Source organism: Barbus barbus (genome assembly GCF_936440315.1).
Source record: "Barbus barbus genome assembly, chromosome: 34".
Taxonomy (NCBI): domain Eukaryota; kingdom Metazoa; phylum Chordata; class Actinopteri; order Cypriniformes; family Cyprinidae; genus Barbus; species Barbus barbus.
This window is the reverse complement of record NC_136762.1, coordinates 2,386,930-2,413,382: the sequence shown is the minus strand read 5'-3', so window position 1 is coordinate 2,413,382 and position 26,453 is coordinate 2,386,930. Positions and strand designations below refer to the sequence as shown.

Sequence of the window (26,453 nt, the reverse complement as noted above, 5' to 3'; positions counted from 1 at the left end):
TCGGTCTGTCCGTGCGGCGGCGCTGTGAGGCCGGTCCCGCTGGAACAGAGTGTGAATCCCGGGGGCTGGAGCGCAGGATGGCGGCGGTCGGTGCTGCTGCTGAGGCCGAGTCGTCGGACAGCGAGCCGGAGCAGGAGCACGGATCCCCGCAGAAACTCATACGGAAGGTCTCCACGTCAGGTCAGATCCGGAGAAAGGTAATACACCGCGTGCGTGCGTGTTTGGGGTGGGTTTGCAAAGAGTAAAGCGCCTCAGACCGAGCGGCCCGTCTGAGATCCGCGACATTTCCTGTGTGTCCAGAGCCTCCGGTTCCGACCGACACCGACACCGGTCGCTGAGACGAGAGCGTGTGAATATAACGGAACCACGCGGGGCTGAGATGAGCGGACTGTGCGCGCGCGTTTTGTACTCTATTGCAACATTGTAACTGTTTGTTTGGAATCTGCGAGTTTGAAAATGAAACACTGTAACATTTGCAGCTCAATGAAAGCGCGGCGTGTTACATTCAAACGCAAATTCCCTTCCAAAAAAATGACCATACTTTCTACTGCAGTACAACAGTTGCTGCAGTTGTTTTTACTGTGGTAAAAAATAGTCATAAATAATAATAAAAAGGAAGAAACGATAGAAAGTGTCTAAAAGCTTTTAAAATTATTGTAAGGAAATTACATATTATTTTTTTTTATCATATATAATATTATAAACAGTAGTAAAATAGGTTAGGCTTTATTTTAATGGTCCTTTAACACATTCTGTTGACTATGAGTAACGTTACACCTCTTAGCTCTCAATAGAGTGTTAGTAGAAGTTGACATGTACTTTGCAAAGTTACTGATAGTCAGTAGAAGGTCTGTTAGGAGACCATTACAATAAAGAGTTAGCAGATATTAATCTGACAGTCTTCTAATGACATGTAGGTGGTGCAACGTTACTTATTGTCAGAATGCTCAAAAGCGATCATCAAAATAAAGTGTTTTTACCACAAAATATGTGCAAACATTTCTTCATTTTGGTAGAAACTGGCTACCATGGTTCATTTTGTAAGGTAGCATGTCTATCTCTCCGTTTCTGTTCATTTTACAAGCTCAAACCTTACAAGAATACCCTCTGGTAGTCAGTTTTTCTCCATATGCCATAGTTATCATTTTTTATTTTTATTACAGTAAAACTGTAGTAACTTGGATTCAGCTTCCACTATCATAAAAATATAGATATGTAAAGTAAAATAAGGTTGGGAAAGCATCTGTTTGCTGGAGATATAACGTATCCTTTGCATTTTAGCTCAAACTAGCGTGTTATTTTAAAACAGATGCTGTGAATCCTACAGCTTTAAGATCTGAGCTGCTAAACCAAAGGTTGAATTATGAGTTATCACTATTCATACTTATTAAAAATCAGTAGGTGCGATCAGAATCATAGTAATAGTGTTGACATTTTATGCTTGTTCCGTTAGCTTAAATGTAAGATAAAGTGATAAAGAATAAGAGAACATGTTCTTGCAGCATTGACTTCCTGAAAGCGTGATCTTGCCGTTTTGACTGAATTCTTTGGTTTAGTGCATTCTTGTAGTATGCTGGATCTGGTTTCACTAATGCATAACCTCATTGCCCTGTTCGAAAGACTCAAAGATAAACCATCAAAATCATGATTTTGCTATCTCTAAATATCAGTTGCTTTCAGTGTGAATTAGGTCTAGATTTATGGTTATGGTTAGGATAAAGTATTTTTGCAAATGTCATTAGCTTGCTATGAAAAGCACTGTGTATATGAGAGCTGTTCAGTAACAGAGCCTCAAAAGCCTGTGTGTATCCGGTTAGTGAGATCACACACTAGATATGTGAGATGATGCTCTGTTGCTCAGGATGGACCGGAGATGATCCGTGTTTGCATCATTTATATGCTCTTATGGTGTCTGTGATTTATTGTTTAATATCTTTCACCTAGAAAACGAACCGGTATTGTTTGCTCATGCCGAAGGGCGATTCACAGCCAGTCTGTAGAAAGCGCTTATGTGTGTTTAAAGCAGGACACTACGGGGAAAAGCATTGGTTTTTCATGAACTGGTTTAGTTTTGAGCTTTCCGTGATGTTTTTCATTCAGTTTAGTGGAAAGAAAACATATAAAATGCACATTTAAGTGTATGTTCTTACATTTGATCTATTTGGGTCTGTTGACTTCAATTACGTATTTTTTTTTAAATTAGTTTTTTTTCTCCACTTCTGCAGCACTGACAAACACCAGATTTAGCCGTTTTATTCATATCTACGCCTATGTTATGAAGGAGGAGGGGTTTGTTTATATAGGATACATCTTAATTTATATCCTGGATGCTGACAGTATTTAAGTTATTCAGTAATAAAGAGAGAAATCCAAAAGCCCTTCTGTAAAAACTTGCAACTCTAATATTAACAATAATTAAGAACTTGGCTTCAGATTTCTGTTCTTGGCATTTATTCAAATTAATGTACACTTAACAAGAAAATACCTAAATTGTGTATTTAAACATTTCAGAAAACTTGTAATACAAAAAAAGTTGTTGTTTTTTCTTAATGTAATAAATCAACTGTAAAAGTTGAATGATTTTTGGTGATTGCCATTTTTACTCTAATATAAAGGTAAAGTTGAGCAAAAACTATACATATATACTATATAAAAAATTTTTGTGACTGATTTTTGCATGATGTACCTGTTTTATATACACAGCCAATTTAAAGCATTAATGTTGCAAAAATTCAATCTGAAACACAAAAGGTGAAATTTAGCTCATTGTCCAGCAAAAGTGGGATTATTATATATTATATGCAAGTAAAGTGTCTACTTTAGTTTTTCAAATAACTTTTGTGAAAAAACCTGTATTTATTTATTTATTTATATATATGTGTATATATATATGTGTGTGACCCTGGAGCACAAAACCAGTCTTAAGTCGCTGGGGTATATTTGCAGCAATAGCCAACAATACATAGTATGGGTCAAAATTATACATTTCTCTTTTATGCCAAAAATCATTAGGATATTAAGATCATGTTCCATGAAGATATTTTGTACATTTCCTACCGTAAATATATCAAAACTTAATTTTTGATTAGTAATATGCATTGCTAAGAACTTCATTTGAACAACTTTAAAGGTGATTTTCCCAATATTTCGTTTTTTTTTACTCCCTCAGATTCCAGATTTTCAAATAGTTGTATCTCAGCCAAATATTGTCCTATCATAACAAACCATACATCAATGGAAATATTATGTATTCAGCTTTCATGTGATGTAAATTTGCTAAATTGACACTTATGACTGGTTTTGTGCTCCAGGGTCACACATATATATATTATATATATACAGTATATTATATAATATAGTGATCATACTAAAATTTATTATATTCTAAATGATTAAAAGCATGCTGACCAATTGTTTGGTAAAACTAGCAGTTTAGTGGCAAAGATAGTGGTAAAGATTTAAAATGACAATTAATTAGTTTTTGGGGAGCTGCACCTTGAGCCTTAAATAGTTTTTTATGGTCATTCTATGATTCTGTAAAAATGTCTGGCAAGATTTTTTGGTGTATAAACTATTGTCACACTGACTGACGTAAATCATGGTAAAAATGTTTGATCGTCATAACTTTTTGCTCTGAAAAAAATTAATTAAACAGGACACATCTAATGTATGGAAAAAGTTTAAAAGCTGTGTTATACTTTTATGCTTTTGATGCTTGAAAACACCTTTTTTCGTCTTTGAACCAAGTGTTTAGGGACCAGACATGGACATGAGGCTAAATGATGGTTTGCTATTTTAAGTGCACGATTCCTTGAAGTCTAGGGGAAGTGCGCTTGTCTAGAGATGCATTAGTTGAGGTAACAGTAATGTGTGGGTGGCCAGAGGCTCTGCTGCAGCGAGGCCAGCCTGTAAACGCCGCTGAATTCTGAGAAGCGGAAGCCGTGTCTCGCCCCTGTACTGTCATCACGTCTGTGTGCTGCGGTGGGGGGAGAAAGAAGAAAGGTCACGGTTCAGATGGGTCACTGGCTCTTTGAGTCTGATCAGACAGAGGTGAGATGAAAGCGCTGGCTCCGACCGGCCGCTGCAGTAACCGCAGGCATCTGTCCGCTGAAAGGTCACGTTTGACCAGCGGGCGCTTCGCTGATTTCAGAGCATTCGTTTAGGAGTTAGATCCACGTTTTACTGAAAAGCATCTTTGTGACAGTATTCAGTGCAGTTTTCACAGCTGTGTGAATGCTCAGTCCTTGATTCTTGCAATATTCATCTGTATTATTTACATTTAAATCTATTCATTTAGCAAATGTTTTGGGTTAATGGCTTAGTTCACTCACCCTCTGGCTATCCAAGATGTAGATGAGTTTATTTCTTAATCAGATTTGTAGAAATGTGTCTCTGCATCAATGTCTCAGCAATGGATGCTCTGCAGTGAATGGGTGCCGTCAGAATGAGAGTCCAAGCAGCTGATAAACACATCACAATAATCCACACCACTCCAGTCCATCAGTTAACATCTGGAGAAGACAAAAGCTGCGTGTTTGTAAGAAACAATCCATCATTAAGACACTTTTCACTTCAAACTGTTTAAATACAAGATTTCTCTCTCATCCAGTTCAAATAACTGCTGTTTGACAGGTTTTGACATTTAACATAAAAAGCTCTACGTTATACAGTACAATCAATGCATTTAGTTGTATAGTGCAACTAAGCAGATTGTAGACGACAACCGTTGATTGCAGTTAGGTGACATTTACAAACCCAGCTGGAATTACAGCTCACATTGACTAGTATATTTACATATGAATGAATGAATGCACAGGCTTTGTCTCTGTTTATTCATATCAGTATCATTTTAGTATCATAAACTAGTTTTTGTTAATATTTTCAATTAGATTTTAAATGCTCTGTTTTCATTTTCTTTTAAAATATGTCTGTGTAGTTTTGTTATTGAATATTAGTTCTTAGTTTTAGTTATTTTAGTACAAGATGAACTAATGAAAATGCGAAATTCTGCATTGGTATTGAAAATAAGTTTTATTTGTTATTTTTAAATATTTTATTTCAGTTAATGTTTATTTGATTTCAAGTAAAAAACGCTTTTTAGTTTTATTTAATGATTTTAATAAATTAATAATATTTTGAATGACATTTTATTATTTTCTGTTTCATTTTAATTTCAGTTAAAGTTTTAGTAATTTTGTTGTGCTTTTCTATTTTTGTTTTAAAATTTAAAATTATTTTATAGTTTTAGTTATTTTAGCACTTTAACATAAATTTTACGAAAATGAGAAATGTGGCATTGGCAACTAGCTGAAAATAAGTTTGCATTTTTTTATATTTAGTTTTAATATTTGATTTTAGTTAATGTTTATATCATTTCAAGTATTGAAAAAGTTTTTTGTTTTTAGTTAATAACCCTGATTAAATGATGTCTTCGGGTTCATCAAACGCTCATGTCATTCATGCTGCAGCTCACGCGGATGTAAAGATGTAAAGTTAGCATGCGGTTAGGAAATGGCTCTATTATCTGCATCAAGGCTTGGAGTGAGCTATTTTGGTAGCTCTTCTCAAAGCCTGAGAGCTGCGCAAGTGGGTCAAGCTTCCTGTGGGTTGATCAGCGTTGTGTGTTTCAGATCGCGTGTGTGTGTGAGCTGAAATGACAGGTGTCTTCAGTGGCAGAGACAGGGCATTTACTGTCAGCGGAAACCAGCATGAGTGAGTGAGTGTGTGTTTGTGTGTGGCATAAAAGCCTCACGTCAGTCAGACTCTTCTCGCTCTGACCTGTGTCTCATGGATTGCACTAGGGGCCAGGTTAGTCTGTTACGCTCTCCGAACATCTGTGTTTGTGCTGCTTTATCTTACTAAATAATTTCTAGTCCATACCAGTTATGCATATTTTGTAAGATTCATTAAGACTCAGAAAAACTTTTAGCGCAAATGCATTTAAAGAATCATTTATGGAATTGCAAAATGGTCAAAACTCTTTTTCTATGCGCTTGTATTTATTGTAAAGTGTGTTGAATGCTGAATCTGTAATTGCTTGTGATGCTGATATGGGAATGCATTTTAATAAAACCTGTTGTCTGAATCCTGCATGCAACCTGATGTTCAGTGTGTTCTGCTGATTTGTAAAGCATTCAGATGGAGTTGCATTTGAAAAGTTTGCATGCTTTTTTCTCGCTGTAGCTGCAAAGCAACCTTGAGTTTTGAAGATATGCTGCTTTATCAGCCTGTTTCTGCAGTAAATTTAGTTTTTGAAATCTGTTTTTTAAAGTCTGAATTTTGCAGCATCCACACATCTGATTTATTTAAGTGTATGTTTGCTCTTGTACAGTGTGTTTAAAACTGTGAGACTGAACGAAAACTGCTTTTTATGGTTTGCCGACCCTCTTTTAATATGTGTCTGTGGTGGGATATTTTTCAGTTTTCTGATCTAGCGGATGAAAATGGTGCATCTGATTACTTCGTAAAGTAACACAACACACATGGTTTGAGGAATCATTCATGTCTGGAGCACAATATTGCTAGTTTAATATTGTTTAATAGTTAATATTGCTTGCAAATTAGAAATAAGTGACATGTTGCTGCTCCCTTTAGGTGTAACATGGAACTGCAGGCTGTGTGTGTGTGTGTGTGTGTGTTTCTGAGGTTGGAGTGAAGTTATGTGGTTTCTTGGTGTAAAAATATCATTCCATTAAAGGTTTGTGGGAGATGTAATGATGTGTAAAGAGCCGCTCGAGGAGGATGATGATGCCATTTATTGCGTAAATGAATGCAGGTGACTGGAACGAAAGGAATTTTCACATACTCTCTCTCTCGCTTCTTCTAGACGATTTTAAAAGAGGGAAAGTTGATGAAACAGACGAATTTTCAGCGTTGGAAGAGACGTTATTTTAAACTGCGGGGAAGAACTCTGTACTACGCTCAGACGGCCAAGGTCTGTCGAAACAACACACACACTTTTAATTAGTTGTGTAAATGAGAGCATACCTTATGCTCTATTAAATGTATTTAAAGCTATGTATAATTAACACACACTAACCCAAGCCCTAAACCTAAAGGAGCATTTAAATATATTATTTAAAAAAAATTAAAATCACTAAACATATACATACATATACACACACACACACACACACACACACACATATATATATATATATATATACACATTTGTGAATGTATATATTTTATAATATATTTGATATACTGTCTGTATGTGTATATTAAAATAAAAAAATAATGTTCATTTGAAGAGTTCAGATGCAAAAGCCTCTGAACTTTTCATCTAAAATGAGCATTTTTATCAGGCTCCTATGTTTAGGTTCAGTAATTTTACTCTAATGTCAAAGTATACGTCGTTTTCTATGCAATTAAAGTGAAATAACTGAACATAAATATAGCAGCCTGATAAAAATGCTCATTTTAGATGAAAATGTCAGACGGCATTTAGAGGCTTTTGCATCTGAACTCTTCGTATGTATACCTTTGACATCAAAAAAGGAACATTTTGTTAGCTTTAATTTATTTCTGGAGACAGTTTTGTATTGTTGATATTTGTAGATATATGTAGAAGTAAACATGAATCACACATGCACAGATTTACATGAAAAGTTATTGACTATATAGATTTTTGCTATGATTTGTTTTCAGTCAATTATTTTTGATGAAGTGGATCTGACGGACGCCAGTGTAGCAGAATCAAGCACGAAGAACGTTAACAACAGCTTTACTGTGAGTACACACACACACACACACACACACACACATTTAACTGAAGATGTGCTATAATCTACTTTTTATGTAAAGCTATTTATAATTGGCTTGTTATTGTGTGATGTGAGTGGTGTTTGCCTGTGCAAAACGTCCCATGATTAGTGAATTATTTAATAATGCTGTGATTCTAATAATCCGTAATGGTTCTATTAACAATTCTTTAGTACTTTTCATGAAGAATTGTCTGGAAAAGGAAATTGCATGGTTGCATTTACTACCCTCAGCAGTATGATGAGCTCATCTCAGAATAGAAATCAATCAGAATTATTTCTTTTGATTAATAAATGCAATCGGTTCTGTATATTACATAAATATGACATGCACTTCCATTCAAAGGTCGAGGGTTTGTGTGATTTTGCATTTTTTAAATCAAAAGTACAGTAAAGTTGTAAAATATAATTATAATTAAAAATAACTATTTTCTTTGTGAATATGTGTTAAAATGTAATTTATTTCTGTGATCAAATCTGTATTTTCAGCATCATTACTCCAGTCTTCAGTGTCACATGATCTTCAGAAATCATAATAATATACTGATTTACTGCTCAACAAACATCTCTGATTATTATCAATGTTGAAAACAGTTGTGCTGCTTCATAATTTCGTGGAAACTGTGATGCATTTTATTAATCAAGATTCTTTGATGATTAGAAAGTTCAAAAGAACAGCATTTATTTGAAATTGAGATCTTATAAACATTATAAATGTCTTCACTGTCACTCTTCCATCTCTTTGATGTTCTGATCTCTAGATATGGCATAAAATCATGTGATTTTTTTATTTTTTAGCATTTTTTAGCATCAAGTCTAATGACTTAATGACCGATAACCCCTAAAAGATTGCATTTGTAACAAACAAAACCTTTTTAGTGAACTATTTTTGGCTTTGAAAAACTCTTTTAGGTCAGACTTCTGGAGACAGTTTGCTGCTCAAATTGTAGTCGAGTAAACACACACACACACACACACACACACACTCGTTTCTTGTGTTTTCTGTGACGATCCCAGCGAGGAAAGGAAGCTTCTGAGAAAAACGCAGTGTGTGTTTATTCTGGATCTGATATAGTCTGGAGCACATGTGCGTGTGTGTTCGTGTTCTGAAGTGTATTTATAGTTGACATTTGGACTGATTTCATTTCAATTGCAGGGAGGAGCTCATGCTTTTCCATGGTCTGTCCGTTCTGGGCTGCGTGTGTGTGTTTTCATATGCATTTTTTTCTGCCTGCCGCTGGTTTGTGGGAGGGTCTCCGGCAGGATGCGGCTCTCTGAGTCATCGGGATGGAAACAGGGAGGAGTCTTTGAAAGAGAGAGGGAAGGAAAGAGACATGGGTCAGCTGAGGAAGGAGAATTAGGAATGATTTGCCGCTGAGCCGGTTCGTGGATCTCCATACGGCTCCGATCAACCTACACAGACAGGAAAAGAGAGAGCGATAGAGAGACAAAAGGAGAAAGAAGAGGTTTATTGGGGCGTCTGCATATAAGTAAGAGGAATGAATGTGTGGAATGAGAGAAAGAGAGCGAGTGTGTGTTTACTTAAAGGGATAGTTCACCTCAAAATCATCATTTACTCACCCTCGTGTCATTCAGAGCTGTGTTACTTTCTTCTTTTGTGGAGAACATTGGGGTCCAAAGAGCATTGTATGGATTTTTATCCATTGTATAGATAAAAAAATATATAAAAATATCTTCTTTTTGTTCCACAGAAGAATTACAGGTTGGATTTGAATTATGCCTTTGTTATACAATTACCCACAGATGTGAGATTAATCTGGCAAATATGTGCCGATGTCTTTAAAGGTGGAAATGATTCATGAAGTAAATTGATGTTTTATTATGTGTTCTTCTTTAGGGCTAGGATTAGATTTTGGTCTTCTGTAATCGCCATAAAAAGCTTTATATGTAAACAATTCAAGTCTGTTGTATGTTTTCATTTAGATAGAGGTGTGTGTGTGTGTTTCGAACACTGTGTCCAGTGTTGTGTTTTGGCCTTGGCAGCAGCCTGTGTGTGTGTGTGTGTGTGTGTTTGAATAAATGTCTAGATTAGATCTGCATATTAATAATACTTGTACATTAGAGAGATTTTATAGAGTTGGGCTGTCATTTGCTTTAAAATATTTGTCAAATTAAATAAAATAATATGCCAGTTAATTAATCAAAATAAATAGCATACATTACTGTTTAAAAGTTTAGGGTGGACAAGATTTTACAATATATGTGTCCCTGGAGCACAAAAGCAGTCTGAAGTTGCTGGGGTATATTTGTAGCAATAACTAAAAATACATTGTTTGGGTCAAAATTATACTTTTTTTTTTTATGCCAAAAATCATTAGGATATTAAGATCATGTTCCATGAAGATATTTTGTAAATTTCCTACTATAAATGTATCAAAACTTCATTTTTGATTAGTAATATGCATTGCTAAGAACTTCATTTGAACAACTTTAAAGGAGATTTTCTCAATATTTAGATTTTTTTGCTCCCTCAGATTCCAGATTTTCAAATAGTTGTATCTCAGCCTAATATTGTCCGATCATAACAAACCATACATCAATGGAAAGATTATGTATTCAGCTTTCATGTGATGTATAATGACTGGTTTTGTGGTCCAGGTTCACACATTCAAATAGAAAACACTTATTTAAAACAGAAATAATATTACAAGATATCACTGCTTTTACTGTATTTTTAATCAAATAAATGGTGAGCCTTATTTCAAAAACAAAGTCTTACTGACACAAAACTTTTGAATGGTTGTGTATACCAATATTTACTGAATAAAAGTAATTTTTTTTTTAATTTCCATATCATGGAACATAAGCCTATGACTATCAATCTAGGAAACATGCAGACTGACGTCTTTGGCTGTTCTGTAGTGTTGCTGTTCAAGCTTGAATTACTGATACGATAGGAACAATTCATTACATTTGCATTCATTCATTCAACAGAGACTTTCATCCAAAGCATCTAGTAAATACTGAAAACAGCAAAGCTATTCATCTTAAAGAGGAATAACAGAATATGTTTTTATTAAAAGATTACACTACCGTTAGGAGAAGTGTCTGTATATGAGACACATAATATGTTTTGGAGTATGTGAAATGTGTCACCATGAGTGAACAATCAAGTGCGAATAGTTAGAAATATGGATTTGTCCATTGAATGATTTTAATGTGTGTAGGATTAAAGAAACTGTAGAGAAATTGATCTAATAAAAGCCACAATGTCACAAAAGTTCATTCTAGAGCCTTTGATTTAAAAGATTGCATCTCATTTTAGAGCAGATCTGATCGTTATTGCTCGGGCAGTCAGCTGGTTTTCCTCTGACAGGCCTCACGGTGTGGTTTAGGACTCCGCGTGCTTTAAAAGACGTCACTGGCCTGTGTTGTGCAAGAGTTCAGCGGGATCTGATTATAATAGAGGCTTTGAAGTGTAAAACCGATTCATATTTAAAGGTGAAGTGTTCATCACTGAACACAATTGCAACATTTAAAGTTTTCATACAGTATTCTCAAACTCTTACTGCTTGCTCTGCCCCTCCCACTGTCTGCCATTGGTTAGTCAGACAGATAGCCCCGCCCCCAAACGTGCCTCATTGGTTAAGTCAGAAGTTGCAGTGTACATTATGAATGCCGTTATAGTGCATTATACATAGAAGCTTCAAGTAAGGTTTTACCATGTTTGTTAATCATGAGTCAATGTTTTGGATTTTCTTGTTTCATGCTTCAGACATTAATTAATCTTACAAATGTGCTAAAATGTGCCTTCACCTAGAGCTAGAAGAGATTTTAAAGAAATAGTTCACCCAAAAATTAAAATTAGCTGAAATTTCTCACTCTCACCGCATCCCAAGATGCAGATGAGTTTGTTTCTTCATCAGATTTGGAGAAATGTAGCATCGCACAATGGATCCTCTGCAGTGAATGGGTGCCGTCAGAATGAGAGCTGATAAAAGCAACGGTTTGAAGTTAAAAGCGTCTTAATGATGAATTAGTTTCAGCTTTTGTCTTCTCCAGATGTTAACTGATGGACTGGAGTGGTGTGGATTATTGTGATGTTTTTATCAGCTGTTTGGACTCTCATTCTGACGGCACCCATTCACTGCAGAGCATCCATTGCTGAGACACTGATGCAATGCTACATTTCTCCAAATCTGAGGAAGCAAACTCATCTATTTTTGAGTGAACTATTGCTTTAACCCAGGGTTAATCGTAGTGAAAAGCATTAGATTAGTCTGAAACTGATATTTCATTAGGTGCTTTATTACATTAGTGTGGCAGCTGTGTGTTAAAGTGTTAAAAACAGGATGTGTTCAGCTTATGTAACTGAACCCAAAAAGCTCTTTGAGTCGTATGACATAGTTCAGCTGGTGTTACGACAGCGCTGATAATGTGTGTTTGTGTGTGTGAGTGATAAAAGTGGCTTCAAGATCTACATCAAAGACATTAACCAGACACACACTGACTCTGTATGCGTGTGTGTGTGTGTGTGTGTGTATCTCTTCCGCTGCGTGTCAGCTGATCCATGCCTCTGTATATAGTTTAGTTGGTTTTATGAGGCAGTTTGTGTACTCCTCTGTGAAATGAATAATATGATTGGTTTATATATATATGTGTGTGTGTGTGCTGGCGGAGGAAAGGCGTGAGTTATTTTTATCCATGTGGGAACAGAGGGTCTTTGTCAGCAGCTGGAGGAAACGGATTGGGAAGTTGACGTACACACACACACACACACACACGCACGCTATATTAGGCCTTTGAATGCTTGATGGTTTGGCTGATACAGCTGAAAAAGTTTGAGTTCCAGACGTTTGTGGCCACTAGTGAACATGTTTCTATTTTGCATTCTATTCTAAGTTCTAAGCATGGTCATTTAAGTGAGAAAATCCGTTTGCATGAATGTCTTTGGTTTGTTTTGGGGTTTCTTTGGTCCTTTTACTTTATTGACAGAGCTGACACGAAGAAAACATCATCTTTCTTTCATAGAAACTTTTCAAACTCCTCTAAAACTTTTATTTTTATGTTTAAATTTTTAATGTGCTTTCAGACATTTTAAAGTGCATCTCAATATTTTCCTTTTAATGATATTTGATATTTATGTACTTTGAAATGTATTTATTTACTTTAATGGCTTAAAACAGGATGCAAAAGAGATTCAAAATGTTGATGAAACTTATAAGGTTAACAGTAGTTAATTACATTAGTTAACAAACAATGAACAATATATTATTTACATTGAAAAATGCTTACAGAATTATTTGATCTTAGTTAATTTTCGTAATGCATTTTTAAAATTAAAAATAGTTAGTTAATGCACTGAACTAACATGAACAAACACTGTATTTGTATTAACTAACATTATCGACAATTAATAAATCCTGTATAAGTATTTTTATCCTTGGAAGAAAATATATTGCCCTTTAGTTCATGTTGGCTAATGCTTTAACTGATGTTAACAAATAAGACCTTATTGTAAAGTGCATTTAAAATCTAGTTTTAAAAGAATCAAGACACTCTTATACACTGGTTGTCACTGAATATTTAATAATCTTCGTTTATATGCACCACTATAACGATACATAATGAGACGCACTAAAGCATGAAAAATACACGCCTCTGTGGACATTTGTGAGTAATAATGCAGACTATTTGTTTGACTCACCCATGAATTGACGCAAATTGGAATAGCAAATTGATCTTATCCATTTTTTGATACTCAGATGCTATTTATACATCTCTTAACACTCTTACTCATGAGTAGCTGAAAATAGAAACGGGAAACTAATCTAATCCCACAGCATTAAGGTTAAATTAATGGCAAGTAGATTGTTAAAGATATAGTTCATCAGAAATGAAGATTTCATGAAAATATGCTCACCCTCAGGGCATTCAAGATGAGGATGAGTGTGTTTCTTCATCAGGTTTGTAGAAATGTGTCTCTGCATCAGTGTCTCAGCAATGGATGCTCTGCAGTGAATGGGTGCCGTCAGAATGAGAGTCCAAACAGCTGATAAAAACACCACAATAATCCACACCACTCCAGTCCATCAGTTAACATCTGGAGAAGACAAAAGCTGAAACACATCCATCATTAAGATATTTTTAACTTCAAGCTGTTGATTCTGGCTAAAATATGAGTCCATAATTCATAATAACTTCCACAACTTCCTCCAGTGAAAAAGTGGTCTGGTGTGAATCAGGAGAGAAATCTGCACAGATCAAGCAGCATTTACAAGCCAAAACAGCTCTGAGCAAATATGTGGCTGGATTTTGATGAGAGAGACAACAAGAGACTTTTTCACTGGAGGAAGCGTTATTATGAATTATAGACTCATATTTTAGCCAGAATCAACAGCTTGAAGTTAAAAACATCTTAATGATGGATTTGTTTCAGCTTTTGTCTTCTCCAGATGTTAACTGATGGACTGGAGTGGTGTGGATTATTGTGATGTTTTTATCAGCTGTTTGGACTCTCATTCTGACGGCACCCATTCAATGCAGAGCATCCATTGCTGAGACACTGATGCAGAGACACATTTCTACAAACCTGATGAAGAAACAAACTCCTCTACATCTCGGATGGCCTGAGGGTGAACACATTTTCAGCTAATTTTAATTTTGGGGTGAACTATTCTTTTAAAACCTTTCCAATATTCTTCTTAGTGTTACTTAATGTTGTCAGAGCAGAATCATTGAAATATTTTCAATCTGTCACACAGCCCTAGTTGGCACCCTCTAAACTGGATAACAAGAGCCCTTTGGGTTGTCTGTGTGTGTGTGTGTGTGTGTGTGTGAGAGAAGTGGACAGTGTGTTCCTTGTTCCTTGGCCTTAGTTTGTGGGAGAAACACATGTTTCTGGAGCTCTGAGTTTCACACACACACACACACACACACACTCTCACATTTAAGGTTATGTGTGGTTAAAGCAGCTTATAGTACTTGAACTAATTATTGCGATTTCTTCAGTTTCTCCTGAGCAACTCCTGAGTTTTTCCTCTCTCTCTCTGTAGGTAATCACTCCGTGTCGTCGGCTGGTTCTGTGTGCAGAAAACAGGAAAGAAATGGAGGAATGGATCGCAGCGCTGAAGAGTGTTCAGAACAGAGAACACTTTGAGGTGAGTTTCTCCATCTGACTGGACGTTTTCACGATGTGTTCAGGGACGAGTTATTCTGAAATGTATTACACCACAGTCTTTACAAGCAGTTGTACTGAAAGCAGTGGAATTATTTCACACTCAGAATGAGTCAGAAAGCGGTTTAATTACTAGCAGTGACTCGAATCCTGCATCTGTATTTTTTGTGCTGTTTAGTGACAGGTAATAGGACAGATTACACCACAATAAACCGCTGTCGAAGAAATTAATAGTTGTAAGGAAAACAATATAAAAACTGTAGAATATGTGTATAGAATGAGCGACTTGATTTTTCTATCCGTCCAAAATTATTGTATGCACAGTAGCTGTTAACATTTGGTTTGAATAATATACATTACTGTTCATCTCTGTTCCAGTGTTATTTTGGTACTTTTGTAAAAAGTCTCTTCTGCTCACCAAGGCTGCATTTATTCGATCAAAAATATAGTAAAAATTTGAAATATTATTACAATTTAAAAGAACAGTTTTCTTTGTGAATATATCTTAAACTGTAATTTATTTCTGTGATGCACAGCTGTATTTTCAGCATTACTCCAGTCTTCAGTGTCACGTGATCTTCAGAAATCATAATAATATACTGATTTACTCTCAACAAACATTTCTGATTATTATCAGTGCTGAAAACAGTTAATATTTTTGTGGAAACAAACGTAATGCTTGTTTCTCTTCTGTAGTCCACTCAGTTCAGTATGGATCATTTCTCTGGGATGCATAACTGGTACGCCTGTTCTCACGCTCGCCCCACGTACTGTAACGTCTGCCGGGAGGCTCTGTCTGGAGTCACGTCTCACGGACTGTCCTGCGAAGGTCTGTCGCTCTTCATGATGCTCTCTGGTTTGATATGCAGTAATTAGATGCTCTTGTTTAGGCTGATTTGTATTGTATGGTTTGAATGTGTTTAAGTGCTGATTTGTGTGTTAACTGGACTGAAAGCTCTGTTTGTCGTGCAGTGTGTAAGTTCAAGGCTCACAAGCGTTGTGCGGTCAGAGCCACTAATAACTGCAAATGGACGACACTGGCCTCTATCGGCAAAGACATACTGGAGGATGAGGATGGAGTGAGTGCTATTCATGCAAAAACTAATCCAGCTCTGTTCCAGTGTTTTAGAACTATTTACATACTTTTATAGTTTTGTTAGTATTTTGAATTAAACATTTTATATATATATATATATATATATATATATATATATATATATATATATATATATATATATATATATATATATATATATATATATATATATATATATATATATAAACTTTTTTTATTATTATTAATTTTATGTGCTTTAGATTGTTTAGTACTTTTTTATATTACTATTTAGATTTAATTTATTTTTATTTGTTTTCAGTTAGTAATTTTAGTTCTTAAAGGCAAGGCAACAATTTTGTATATTTTTCAATCTAATATTTTATCTTATTTTATTTGAGCTTTATATTAATTAACAAAAATGTATTTAGTTTTCATTTTATTTATTATTATTATTTTAATCATTTAGGTTGAATTTATTTTTATTTCAGATTTAGCTTTAGATTTGATTCCAGTCATTCCATACAATACTTCAACTTCAACTTATTTCAGTTTTATTTAGCATATTTTATTAATATATCTTATATTTATATTTAGTTTTTTATATTACATTATGTATTTTTATATTATTATACTATCACATTGTTTTTCTTATATTACTATTTAAGCGTCATTTTTAATTTTAGATTTAGTTTTTGTTTATTTCCAGTTAGTAATTTCATGTTCGAACTTGTTTTATTATTTTGTATTATTTCAGCAACATTTCTAATTTCCAATTAATTATTTTATAATATTTTAAATATAGTTTAATTATTGATAATAACCATGATTTGTTCCAAAACCAAAAGTTAGGCTAAATTATTACTTTTTTTTTTTTTTGCCAAAAAGACAGGATTGCATGCATTGCAACAACATTACTGACTTCAGTTAGTACTAAATTATACTTCAAATAGTTTAGTCTGATTAAAATGCTATCTATTTGTATGCCTATTTTAGAGAACTGAGCACATGCATGTGAGCAAATCAGCAACTTATGAGGTTCTTTATTGTGTGAGAATCTCAGTTAACCACTGAACTGATTACTCATCCTGTAATTAACGGCTTTGTAATCTCTAGATCTCGATGCCTCATCAGTGGCTGGAGGGGAATCTGCCCGTCAGCGCCAAATGCACCGTGTGCGATAAAACCTGCGGCAGCGTCCTGAGACTGCAGGACTGGCGCTGTTTATGGTGCAAAGCCATGGTGCGTGCATGAAGCTTCACTCTGTTTGACGTTTATGGGCCCGGTTTCACAAATGGAGCTTAGTTTAAGGCAGGACTAGGCCTTAGTTAAGATATTTAAGCAACTTTTACAAAAATGCCTTAGAAGACAACATTAAGGTGTGCATCTTGACACATAACGATGACACTGACATATATATCAGAGCAAGATATTTTCAGTTGAGACCGCTCAAACATGCATTTTAGTCTGGGACTAGCTTAAGCCGTGTCTGTGAAACCGGGGGATGATGTTTTATTAATATTAGGCCACACATTTAATAAAATACCATAATGTTCTCCAGGTGCATGCTGGGTGTAAAGACCAGCTCTCTCCGAAGTGCCCACTGGGTCAGTGTAAAGTCTCAGTGATTCCACCCACCGCCCTCAACAGCATCGACTCAGACGGTGAGCATCCAATCAGAACAGTCCCTCATAAACAACCAATCAGAGCGCTTTCCCAGAGACGACCAATCAGAAAGAGCCATCTCATGGAAATATCCTATCAGCACTCTCTGTCAGAAATAACTCATTCAAATCACCTCCAATGACCAATTATGGCATAATGTCAGCTATAGTTGAGAGCTGAAGTACGCAGATGCTTTACACTGAAGATTCAGAGTGATTCAGTGTTGATATTCAGCACACCAAACATAAAACTAATATTTGAATCCAAATGCTGTGAGACTTCAATCAAAAGCAAAATGCTTAGAACAAGAAAAAGTGTTCTCGTTAACTAAAACTAGTAAAAGTCATGTTTGTTAATTGACATAAAGCTGGAATCAAATAGAATATAAAATTTGGTTATTTGGTTTTATTTCAGGCTTAATTTTCAAGTTTTAAGTTGAAGTACTAACATTACTAAAACTTAAACTGAATTCAAATAAAGCTAAATAGAAATATAAAAAAATCAAAAACTAATAAAAATGATAAAAGCACATAATGAAATCAAAAATGAAATTCCTAAAACTAAAATAAAAGCTAATTTACAATATTAATAAATATTATAATAATACTATATAAATGGCAACACTTCACATATCAAGTCCCAAATCCAATAATAATGATAAAAGCACACAAAAAAATGCTAAAATTGTTTTAAAAAAGTAAGATGAAAATATAAAATACTGTAATACTAGTAAATGATAAGACTTTGTAATAAAAGCACATAAAAATTACTAAAATGACTGAAAATAAAGTAAAATAAAAGCTAAAAAAAAATAAAAATAAAAGCTGAAAACAAACATTTTTAAATAATAAAATAAAATTTTACAGTAAAGTCCAATTATTTGTTACAGTATTTATTCATCTTTGTTAACATGAGTTAATAAAAATACAACTCAACTGTTAGTTCGTGTTCGCTCAGGTGCAATAAAAATATTAACAGATACCACCTTTGAGTGTAATATTATACTTTAAAAAAAAATTATTAGTTAAGCGGGAATAAAATAAAATATAAATAGTAGATGAAAAACTTATTTCATATAGTTGCCATGGCAACATTTTCAACTTTCACTTATATAAATGTATATGATATTAAAAAATACTATAATTCTATGTAAATGGTAGCATTTTACATAATAAATCCATTAATAACAAATGCAACCTTATTGTTGAGTGTTACCATATCAGTAATACTAAAAGAGCTGTGTAAAAAGTAAATGTGTGTTTGTAGGGTTCTGGAAGGCGACGTGTCCTCCGACCTGCACGAGCCCGTTGTTGGTGTTTGTGAACAGTAAAAGTGGAGATAATCAGGGCGTGAAGTTTCTGCGGCGCTTCAAGCAGCTGTTGAATCCTGCACAAGTGTTCGATCTGATGAACGGAGGGCCACATCTGGGGTAAAGCACTCACCTTTACCTGTTCACACATGTGACCCTGGACCACAAAACCAGTCATAAGGGTCCGTTTTGTGAAATTGAGATTAATACATCATCTGAAAGCTGAATAAATAATCTTTCCATTGATGTATGGTTTGTTATGATCGGACAATATTTGGCTGAGATACAACTATTAGAAAATCTGGCATCTGACCCATACAATGTATTGTTGGCTATTGCTACAAATATACCTGTGTTACTCATGACTGCTTTGTGCTGCAGGGACACAAATCTGGATCGTAAGCATGCACTCAGACAATGGGAATCAGTCTTTCTGTGATTCATATTTGTTTGTGTGTCTGTCGCAGCTTGCGTCTGTTTCAGAAGTTCGACACGTTTCGTATTCTGGTGTGTGGAGGAGACGGCAGCGTCGGATGGGTTTTATCAGAGATAGACGCGCTGACTTTACACAAACAGGTACAATTCATTACAGAAACAGATGTATAATCAAACTAAATTTAGCCAAACTACAAAACAAAATAGTTTTTTTCATCATTTCTTAAAGGCCTTCCCTGCAACCTGTCAAAATAAAAGTTCTTTTTAATTTTAAGAAATTGTGGGTGGAAATGTATCTTACTATTGTACTGTAGGATGTACTTCTCAAATAATACTGTATTTTTAAGGAATATCACACTATTTTTCTTCCATGTTTAATTTTAACAGGAAACTTTTATTGTACAGCACCTTTTTGCCAAAAGCTAAAGGAATTGTTCAATTCATTTGATTTAAATTTGAAAAAAATTAATTAAATTAAAGTTTTAAGCCTGCATTTGATTTCTACTGTTTTTACTAAAAGAATTGTATTATTAACTAATAAATCCAGCCGAATTAAAACAGACAAGACAGAATTTGTGGAAAAAAATAAACATTCTGTTGAGCCGTATTATTGAAAAAATTAAGTAAATTATTAAATTGTTAAATTTGTATGAATTCAATAATTTAGATGTTTTTGATTACAATTTAAATAAACCATTAAACAGAATTAAAATACAAAACAAATTAAAATTGTTTAATAATAATAATAATAGTAGTAGTTGTTATTATTATTATTAAAAATAATAAATAAAAAAAGCGTTGTGTAATGTAACTTTGCTGGTTTTTATTGTATTTGTTATACTTGTATTTTTGGAATTGTTTTTGCCATGAAAATAGCCGAAGGCCCCGTTTACACTAATGCGTTTTTGTTTTAAAACGGCGTTTAAGAATGAAAACGATCAACGTTTACACTGGCGTTTCAGAAACGATCTCCGTTTACACGACACAACCGAAAACGCATGTCACATGACCATTCATGCAGGTACAACCATAGATATGTACAGGTAGATTTCCTATTATTTAGATGGCGGACGTGTCTGTGTGCTTGGAGCGGTCGAAAGTCTCCGTTTTGGTCCGTTTACGCTGAAACACAACCCCAGAGTTTTCAAACTAAAACGGGGTCTGCAGCGTTTTCAAAAGTCTCTGTTTTTGACCTCGAAAACGCCGGAGTATTGTAAACGATAGCCGTAACCGTAGCAAAAGTTATGCGTTATGCGCAAAAGTTAAGATTCTGACATGGCATTAAATAAAAATGTTCTACTACTACTAAAAAAAAATTGTGAAAATTCCAAACAGAATTTTGGAAATTAAAATAAAAAAATGGAATTTGGCAAATATGGCATTAATATATAGGACACAATAAAGTTTCAGACACAGTTTCTTTGCTTATACTGCCGTCTGGTGGTGGATCTCTTGTGCATGGCTGAAAATCAGCTCTGTGTTTATTTATAGATATTTTTTACATGAACATTTGAGCATTTAGGAAACGCTTTTATCCGAAGTGACTTGCATTTAAGGTTTTTCTCAGTTCATGAATTCCCTGGGAATCAAACCCGTCCTCATCCAAGCTCTACTGTTTGAGTTATGTCCAGAGGAGTGTTGATGTGTTTGTGTGTTGGCTCTGCAGTGCCAGCTCGGCGTACTTCCTCTGGGAACAGGAAATGACCTGGCCAGAGTTTTGGGGTGGGGCTCGGCGTGTGACGACGACACTCAGTTACCGCAGATACTGGAGAAACTCGAGAGAGCCAGTACTAAGATGCTGGACAGGTCCGTGTGTGTTTGAAGTCGTTCTCACAGTCTGTTTCTCTCCTTCACAAACATTTAAGCACTTTTGTTTCTCTTAGATGGAGCATTATGGTATATGAGACCAAGTTACCACGGCAACACTCCAGCTCCACGGTAACAGAGGACTGTAGTGAGGACTCAGAGGTAACAGTGATGATGATTAATGCTGCTGTGTGCATAAACGGCCTTCATTTGGACATTTTCTTTATTGCATATAATAGAAAAAGCTAATACACAAGTTAAAAGCACATTACAAAAATACTAAAATGTAAATATAACAATAAAAGCGAATTCAAAATATTCATAAATTCTATAACAGTATATAAATATATACTGTATATTTTAAAGTATGGCTGCATGATTAATCAAAATAAAACAGAATGGATTTGTGCAGTCATCAAATCTCAAAGTCTGCAATTGAATTACATAAATGTGTTTCAAAGTGAAGTGCAGCTCTGATCTTTTACTGAATAAAAGCTTGATGCTTTTGAAAATGTTAAGAAGGCCATAAATATTATTGTATGATTTAATATTTTAATTTCACAGTTGTACTTTACAATAAATGTATTCGTATATTTTTGTTTTACAGTGAAATATTGCAATAGTAAGATTTTATTTAGTAATAATGATTCAAATAAAAGTATATAAGTCATATTGATATATAATCACAATATTTTGGGTCATTTTGCTGCCGTACAAACAAGCACAGCAAATCTGGAGATTTTCATTAACATTTTTTTTCTCAATGCTACTGTTAGTCAAGATTTCTTGCACCATAAACAGTTGTAGTTTAGCTTTTCATAACCTTTTTCCACCCTTTATTTATTAAATAATCAGTATGTCAGATAGTATATCAAAATCTTTTATTTTAAAATAACTGCTGCTGTTCTGTTCACTCTGCTCTGATTGGCTGTTCTGTGTTTTCTCTGTTCTGATTGGCTGTTCTGTGTTTCCTCTCTTCTGATTGGCTGTTCTGTGTTTTCTCTGCTCTGATTGGCTGTTCTGTGTTTCCTCTCTTCTGATTGGCTGTTCTGTGTCTTGTTTCAGGTGCAGCACATTCTGACCTATGAGGACTCAGTTGCTGCTCATCTCTCCAAAATCCTGACATCCGACCAGCACTCGGTGGTCATTTCATCTGCCAAGTATGTACTGTGTGTGTGTGAGCATTTCTGTTCTTGTGTATTCTTGCTGGTGGTTTATCTAAAAGCATGTCTTTCAGAGTCCTGTGTGAGACGGTGAAAGACTTTGTTGCGAAAGTTGGACGTGCTTACGAGAAAAACACAGAAAACTCAGAAGAATCAGAGGTCATGGCTAAAAAGGTCAGCTGTGATTGGCTATTGGATAACTCTCTGTTTTGTGATTGGCTGTTGGAAGGCCTAGAATGTTCTGTGATTGGCTGATGGATGACTCAGGATGTTTTGTTTGTAGTGTGGTGTGCTGAAAGAAAAGTTGGACTCGTTATTGAAAACGCTTAACGAGGAAGCGCAGGCCAGCAGTGTGATGTCTGCGCCGCCGCCCACCATCGCCGAGGAGCAGGTGGATGGGGAGGGTGTAGTTCTGGCTCCGCCCACTGCCCCGCCCACAGTCCCCGCCCCTTGTCCGCCTCGTCCGCCTGCCGCCATCTTCAAACCTCGAGAGCAGCTGATGCTTCGAGCCAACAGCCTGAAGAAAGCCATCAGACAAATCATAGAACACACTGAGAAAGGTAGTATTATATTAAATATATATATTAGAATCAACTGTTTAAATGAATCGGTTCAGTCGCAATGACTCCCTTATTAACAGTGACCTGCTGCCACCTGCTGGCGGTTTTAATTTCACATTTAAGGTATCTTTAATTTTTTTTATTAATTTCAAACATCAGTTGCCAATGTTTTATGTTTAAAATATCAAACATTATGCATTTGTTAGTGCAGGTGAAAGCATTGCATGTCCCTCTGAGCTGCATTAAACAGTGTGTAAATACATCTAAATGCCATTCAGATGAAGCTTCTGTGTTTCCTCTGCATTGCAAAGATGGATTTAGTCAAAACTGACTTATTTTGCTTGGTAACAGCCAAAATGTCTTATTGACTTATTAATTGTAAAATAAATGACTCAAAAAGTGATGCACACTTTTAGAAAAAAATGGCTTTATAAAGGTAAAAAATGCTTTATGCAATAATGTTTAATTTATTAATATTTTTGTTCATGCATCACCAAAACAGCATAGACTAAAAGATCAATCTTGGGATTTAACAATCGATATCAACAATATAAAGAGTGATTTATTATTGTCAACCCGCCCTACTTCACATTATAATTCAAAACTAAAGATTTGGCATGTTTATGATCTGGTCTTTCAGCGGTGGATGAACAGAACGCTCAGACGGAGGAGGGTTTGCCTTCACTACCGGTGGAGGAAGAAGAGGAGGACGATGGTTCAGAAACATTATCTCTGCAGTCGTCATACAGCAGCCGAGCGCGAGCCAGCAGACGAGGTGAGACGACTCGTTACAAAGACTCGTTAGTCAAACACAGCGGCACTCCTTTACTCATTTTCTCCCTCTGTCTCAGCATCTAAGACTCCATGTGAGAAGCTCATCAGTAAAGGAAGCCTGTCCATAGGCAGCTCCGCCTCACTTCCTGCTCAGACAGGAAGTCGAGAGAACATGCCCATGCTGAACACTAAGATCCTGTACCCAAGTAAGAGCATCAGTCTGTATGGAAGCGGTGGAGGTTTGGCTGTTGTTCAGAAGCTGATGTTGTGTGTTTGCGTGTGCAGGTCTCAGAGCAGGTGTGTCTGGGTCTTTTAGCGGTTCGGTGATCACCAGGCTGCTGGTCAGCGCTGATCCGTTCACCTGTGATCCGGAGAACCTGTGAGTCAATGTTTCTTTCTCTTATTACGTCAGCTGATCAAATTTAGGGCAAAGGCTGATGGGAAAGTGCCTCTCTGTGTTTCAGGGATCTGTACACGGAGAAATGTGTGATGAATAATTATTTCGGAATCGGTCTGGATGCAAAAATCTCTCTGGACTTCAACAACAAACGTGACGAGCATCCAGAGAAATGCAGGTGCATAAACACTTCAAACATATCATCGCAAACATTTTTGAAACTCTCTTATCATTTATTTGATAAACTGGGAAATTATGAAATAATTTAACTTTCAAATAACCGTTTTCTATGCGAATATATTTTCAAATGTAATTTATTTCTGTGATCTGCAGCTGTATTTTCAGCATCATTACTCCAGTCTTCAGTGTCACATGATCTTAGTCATAGCGCTAAACTTTTTTTCTCTGTTTAGGAGTCGCACTAAAAACATGATGTGGTATGGAGTCCTGGGAACCAAAGAACTTCTGCACAGAACATACAAGAACCTGGAACAGAGGGTTCTGCTGGAGGTCAGTCTGTGTGTGTGTGTGTGTACATGTTTTAAGGTAAATCATACCTAACTTGTGTGTGTGTGTGTGTGTGTGTGTTTGTAGTGTGACGGGAGGCTGATTCCTCTTCCCAGTCTGCAGGGAATCGCTGTGTTGAATATTCCCAGTTACGCTGGAGGAACGAACTTCTGGGGCGGAACTAAAGAGGATGATGTACGTTTGTGCAGTGACTTCCTGTGTGTGAAATACAGAAGTGTGTGTTTGTAATGAAATGCGTGTTTGTTCGCAGACGTTCATGGCGCCGTCGTTTGACGATAAGATCCTGGAGGTGGTGGCTGTGTTCGGCAGCATGCAGATGGCTGTTTCTAGAGTTATTAATCTACAGCATCACCGTATCGCACAGGTACACACACACACACACACACACACACACACACACGTTTATCTACACTACCAGTAAAAAGTTTGGAATAATTTCAATTTATGTATTTGAAAGAAGTCTGATCTGCTCACCAAGGCTGCATTTATTTGATCAAAAATTGAGTATTTAAAAAAAAAAATATTATTACAATTTAAAACATCTGTTTTCTATGTGAATATGTGTTAAAAAGTAATTTATTTCTTTGGTCAAACCTGTATTTTCAGCATCATTACTCCAGTCTTCAGTGTCACATGATCTTCAGAAATCATTCTAATATACTGATTTACTGCTCAACAAACATTTCTGATTATTATCAATGTTGAAAACAGTTGCGCTGAATATTTTTGTGGAAACTGTGATATATTTTATTTGTCAGGATTCACAGATGAATAGAAAGTTCAAAAGAACAGCATTTATTTGAAATAGAAACTTTTGTAACATTATAAATGTCTTTACCGTAACTATTGGTCAATTTAATGTGTCCTTGCTTATCAATATTTATCTCTTTCAAAAACATTGTACTGAACCCAGAATTTTAAATATTAATGTGAATGCATATATAAAATGTATATTATTTAAAAAATGACTGCTATATTTGTAAAGTTAATTATTGCAGACAAATAATAAATATAATATTGTATTTCTGTAGTATTACAGTGCATCTATGTAATTCTTTTTGGTTTTAAGCCAATAGTTATACTGTATTTTAAATAAAATAAACAATAATAATAATAGGCAAATAGGATTTAATAATAAAAATAAATTAATACTTTTACTCAGCTAAAATTTTACCAAACATATGAATCAGCACAGTTGTTTTCAACATTGATAATAATCAGAAATGTGTCTTGAGCAGTAAATCAGCATTAAATTCAGACACTGAAGACTGGAGTAATGATGCTGAAAATACAGCTTTGATCACAGAAATAAATTATATTTTAATATATATTCCTAAAGAAAAACCGTTATTTGATGTTGTAATATTATTTCACAATTTCTACTGTATTTTTAATCAAATAAATGCAGTCTGGGTGAGCAGAAGATACTCCTTTCAAAAACATGAATAAATGTTGCTGGTAGTGTAGCATATTCCATAGACTTTGATTGTTATAAATACTGTAACCTGCTGTTTTTATATATGAGGACATCACCCAAAGGAGGTTTTGTCAGGTTTAACTCATTTCTGGGTACAAACTTGTCTCTAGAATATATTTAAGTAGGTAGACACACATGATGATTTAAACGTGTGTGTGTGTGTCTCTTCATCAGTGTCGAACAGTGAAGATCACTATTCTGGGAGATGAAGGTGTACCTGTGCAGGTAGACGGGGAGGCCTGGATACAACCGCCCGGTTACATCCGGATCCTCCACAAGAACCGCACACAAACCCTCACCAGAGACCGGGTCAGTGCCACACCCACGGCATTATGGGAACTCGAGAGGAGGCTCTCGGATAAGTGAAACGCAGCTCATGTTCGG

The 26,453-nt window shown here is 35.3% G+C and overlaps 1 protein-coding gene across 2 annotated transcripts in view; it reads left to right on the top strand.

Moving 5' to 3' along the window:
• The first annotated feature begins 62 nt into the window (after window positions 1-62).
• The window catches only part of LOC306853775 (diacylglycerol kinase delta-like), a 30,438-nt gene continuing 4,047 nt past the window's right edge, over window positions 63-26,453 (top strand). Inside the window, exons 1-23 of one of the 2 annotated variants that reach the window (XM_079391422.1) lie at window positions 63-197; window positions 6,827-6,934; window positions 7,651-7,731; window positions 14,780-14,884; window positions 15,598-15,730; window positions 15,874-15,980; window positions 17,072-17,197; window positions 17,517-17,619; window positions 18,887-19,049; window positions 19,397-19,505; window positions 21,031-21,170; window positions 21,248-21,332; window positions 22,236-22,330; window positions 22,408-22,507; window positions 22,617-22,893; window positions 23,534-23,668; window positions 23,745-23,873; window positions 23,953-24,046; window positions 24,132-24,242; window positions 24,478-24,574; window positions 24,659-24,766; window positions 24,843-24,956; window positions 26,244-26,378. In XM_079391422.1, coding sequence (XP_079247548.1) covers window positions 78-197; window positions 6,827-6,934; window positions 7,651-7,731; window positions 14,780-14,884; window positions 15,598-15,730; window positions 15,874-15,980; window positions 17,072-17,197; window positions 17,517-17,619; window positions 18,887-19,049; window positions 19,397-19,505; window positions 21,031-21,170; window positions 21,248-21,332; window positions 22,236-22,330; window positions 22,408-22,507; window positions 22,617-22,893; window positions 23,534-23,668; window positions 23,745-23,873; window positions 23,953-24,046; window positions 24,132-24,242; window positions 24,478-24,574; window positions 24,659-24,766; window positions 24,843-24,956; window positions 26,244-26,378 — 2,775 coding nt within the window. In that variant the 5' untranslated portion in view covers window positions 63-77. Of the gene's footprint in view, window positions 198-6,826; window positions 6,935-7,650; window positions 7,732-9,072; window positions 9,254-14,779; window positions 14,885-15,597; window positions 15,731-15,873; window positions 15,981-17,071; window positions 17,198-17,516; window positions 17,620-18,886; window positions 19,050-19,396; window positions 19,506-21,030; window positions 21,171-21,247; window positions 21,333-22,235; window positions 22,331-22,407; window positions 22,508-22,616; window positions 22,894-23,533; window positions 23,669-23,744; window positions 23,874-23,952; window positions 24,047-24,131; window positions 24,243-24,477; window positions 24,575-24,658; window positions 24,767-24,842; window positions 24,957-26,243; window positions 26,379-26,453 lie in introns of those variants that run through there. The other variant, XM_079391421.1, reaches the window with a different exon arrangement.